Source organism: Camelina sativa, chromosome 4 (assembly GCF_000633955.1).
Source record: "Camelina sativa cultivar DH55 chromosome 4, Cs, whole genome shotgun sequence".
Classification (NCBI taxonomy): domain Eukaryota; kingdom Viridiplantae; phylum Streptophyta; class Magnoliopsida; order Brassicales; family Brassicaceae; genus Camelina; species Camelina sativa.
This window is the reverse complement of record NC_025688.1, coordinates 20,133,926-20,137,805: the sequence shown is the minus strand read 5'-3', so window position 1 is coordinate 20,137,805 and position 3,880 is coordinate 20,133,926. Positions and strand designations below refer to the sequence as shown.

At 35.8% G+C, this 3,880-nt stretch overlaps 1 protein-coding gene across 1 annotated transcript; it reads left to right on the top strand.

Annotated features, from left to right (window-relative positions):
- LOC104781389 (chalcone--flavonone isomerase-like) lies at nt 668-1,521 on the top strand. The gene is made up of 2 exons (XM_010506055.2): nt 668-955; nt 1,192-1,521. Exons 1-2 carry the CDS (start codon nt 683-685, stop codon nt 1,378-1,380), a joined length of 462 nt encoding a protein of 153 aa, XP_010504357.1. The 5' UTR covers nt 668-682; the 3' UTR covers nt 1,381-1,521.

The following is a 3,880-nucleotide window of genomic DNA, read 5'->3' as shown; positions in this document are numbered from 1 at the left end:
ATGTTATGGATATATACATGTACATGTCATTGCAACCGATTAATTTCTTCTTAATTTTTTTTTTACATATGTTATAAGTGATATTGTTGGTTTGGACCTTAAATATATCAAGATCCCCTTCAGTATTTAACGCAATTCTACAGTATAAAAATAAATCCAAAAATAAGTTTAACGTTTAAACCTTTATTAGTACATATATGCCTTATATGGTATATATATTTTTTTAGATGTTATGAACAAATGCATCAATTTTCAACTTAAGAGAAAATCCAGTTCATATATTCTGTTCTTTATTGTTTGTGATTTTCCAGTAATTCTCTTCATTTTTGTTTGTGATTGAAAACCAGATTTTTTTAATAGACGATGAACTAATATGTATTTCTATTTCCTAGATAAGAGATTTTTATTAATTAATATCTCTATATTTTTTTTAATTCGTATAGAAACTTCAATAAATAAATACAAACTAGAAAAAAGTTTATCATGTTCCATTTATCTTCAACAACATAAATCATATATAATCATTATATCATTGATTTACCAAAACTCTGTTAGAAGATAAGACTTTATGAAGATTCGATAATATCTTTCATCTCTTAGAATTAAAGTATAGAAGACTAAACCAAAGTCTTTGTTGGATCCGAGTTTTCAACCACCAGTTGTCACAACATCTTCCAATCAAATGTATAAAAAGAGAGAGACAAAACAAAAGCGAGTAACTCCACGTGCTTACACATCCAACACTCGTAATCGCAACTATTGCTACCTACCCTTCTCTGGACAGCAATACTCGGAGAAAGTAACGGAGAATTGTGTGGCTATATGGAAATCTCTAGGGATTTATACGGAGTGTGAAGCCAAAGCTGTGGAGAAGTTCTCGGAGATTTTCAAGGAAGAAACCTTCCCTCCGGGTGCATCAATCCTCTTTGCTCTCTCCCCACACGGCTCTCTTACGGTAACTTTGCTACCATAACTATTCAGAACTTCCCTCCGGGATTTATAGTTTGCTTTGGCGTTTTACATAATTGTAACTGTTAATGCCAAAATCAGAATGAGATACTCTGTTTGTGTGTTTCAGTATATTATAAATGTGAACACTAATGTACAAGTAGCGTTTGAAATAATAGTAGTTATAACGTGTAGCTTTGGAATACTTTAGTGACATGGATTTGTTGTGAATGTATTTTCTAGGTTGCGTTTTCTAAGGATGATAGTATTCCTGAAACCGGGAAAGCTGTGATCGAGAACAAATTGTTGGCGGAGGCTGTTCTGGAGTCCATCATCGGAAAGAACTGTGTTTCTCCAGGGACCAGGTTGAGTGTTGCCGAGAGATTAGCTCAGCTGATGAAGGAGAACAAGGTCGAAGAGGAAGAGAACTGAGAATGATATAGATTTCTCTTGAGTATTTGGTGTTTTATGTTTCTATGTCGAATCCTAATGTTATTTTGTTTCAATTGGATGTTTTCAACTGTTTTTAAGAATAATCCAAGAGTATCATGGAATAGGATGAAAATTGTGTTATCACTAGCTGGTCTTGATTCTAGAGATTACATTGCACGAAACTAAGTGATCAAAATATAGGTCAACAAATTGACTCATAATATACGCCTCTTTTTGGTCAGGATCCTCTGTCGTGACCGGTGTTGTTCCCAATATCATGTTAAGTTACATGATCGCCATTTCCTATCTCCCCTATTGTTTATTGTTGAGTGGATTCTACGTCAACCGAGATCGGATACCGGTTTACTGGACATGGTTTCATTAAATTTCACTGCAGAAATGTCCATATGAAGCTGTCTTAATCAACGAGTTTGATGACCAATGACCGAGAAGATGTTTTGTTACGGGAACGGGAGTCCAAGTATTTGACAACACTCCTCTCGGAGGAGTATCTGATTCCGGGAAAATTAAGCTCCTTGAAACTCTCGGTAATTCTCTGAATACGAGAATAACGGAGTCCACCTGCTTGAGGACCGGGTCTGACTTACTTGCACAGCAGGGTATTACTGAGTTGAGCAAGTGGGAATGCTTGTGGATTACGTTTGCGTCAGGTCTCTTCTTAAGGATATTGTTTTACTTTGCCTTGCTGTTTGGAAGCAGGAATAAGAGGACGTGAAGGTTACTATTTAAGTAAAAAGGTTGAAGGATAAGTCTCCCAATGATGTAATTTTGTGATCAAGTTGTTACATTTGTATTTGTTTCATCCTTCTTTGTTTGTGCTTTTTTGGTTAAAAAAACTGTAAAAATAATATTTCGATTGATACAAATAAAATAAATTGGCAAAAAAAAGTAGGAAAGTGAGGCGATGTTTGAAAAAAGTGATGACTACAGTTAGATTTTTACACACGTTAATTGCCAACATTCAGTGGGTACTATGTAGTGTCTCAGAATGAATTTCGTATTTAATATCTCTTTAGTCTAACCGTTCTTAAATCTCACAGTCACAGAGTACACAATTTCGGAATATTTTGGTGAATTATGCTATGACCAAATAATATATATATATAAATTCATTAATTTATTTTTTTTTGAAAAAGAGTTTTTTTTTCTTTTTTTTTTTGTTATCTGTTTTCATTCATTAAAGAACGGATTACAATATGTAACTTTGTAGTGTAATCAAAAGTTACTAAGGATTAGTGATTAAACATAATTAACTAAATCCACCAAAAAATATGCACTTAGCACATAAGTCAAAAGGGAGACAGAAACCTGAGCTTAGAAAGAGGAAAAGAATCTCTCAGTTTCAAAGAGTTGATGTAGCCAATTTGGAGGACCAGTGGCTACATACGATTGCACAAAGGCGTGATCAGCAACACTTTGAGCAATGAGAGAGCCATCTCTATTTTCGATCGGTTTCTCTATCTGTACTCTCCAGTCTTGTACTTGAGTCAGTAGTAGTAGCATTTCAGATTGATGATGAGCAAAAGAAGGCCAAGCCTTTGGTCTTAAGATCCCACCAACAAGCTCAACTGATTCAGAAGGAAAAATGATTTTCGAGAGCTTATGACTTATCATACTTTCAACAGCCCACAAAAAACCTTTAAAAACTGCTTCTTCCCTGTTCAAAGATCTCATAAATGCTTTTCGGCTGAGAACCTTACCATACTCATCTCTTAAGACCCAAGCAACACCTGAAATCGAGTCTTTTTGGTCTCTTGAAATACCAATGTTACACTTTAACCAACCAGCAGACGGTGCTTTCCATTTAGCAACTTCTCTTGGGTCCTCAGCTTCTTCCATCAAATTACATTCTAGATCCACTTGTTGGGACGTACTCCATAGCTCTGCATCCTCTCTGATTTTTGAAACCGTATCTAGAAGATCAAACATTTTCGCTTCAAAGAAGAAAGAGTTTCTATTCTTCCACAACCTCCAGAGTATCCAAGGGAATAGTCTTCTGATCTCATTTGGAATGGACAGGTTCATAGCCAAGGAGTAAAGATTGTGAAAGTTTGAGTGCACATAGAGCTCATCAAAACCATCTGGAGGGGAGGGAAAGTTAGTTAAGGCCCAAACCTGTCTTGCTAACGTACATGTGAATAGAACGTGGTTGATTGATTCTCCTTCATTCCCGCAGACTTGACATCTTGGATCCAATTTAATTCCTTTTCTTGATATTAGATCCGAAACAGGTAAGGCTTCACTAACTGCTCTCCACAAAAAAGCTTTTATCTTAGGGACAGTTTGAAGAGACCAGACCTTGTTCTTAATGTCATTGAGAGAAGGTTGCATATCAGCTTCCAATTGAAGCTCTTGATTCTTGAAGGTACTAGCCAACCAGTAACCTGACTTAACCGAGTATTCTCCACTCTTCGTATGTTCCCAACAACAGAAATCTTCTCTGCTAACCACTGGTTTCTGCTTTTTAATGCATATGATG

Coding starts and splice junctions, on each gene's coding strand:
- LOC104781389 (XM_010506055.2), top strand. CDS start 683: ATGTATAAAAAGAGAGAGACAAAACAAAAGCGAGTAACTCCACGTGCT. Junction 956..1,191: donor CCCCACACGGCTCTCTTACG/GTAACTTTGCTA, acceptor TGTATTTTCTAG/GTTGCGTTTTCTAAGGATGA.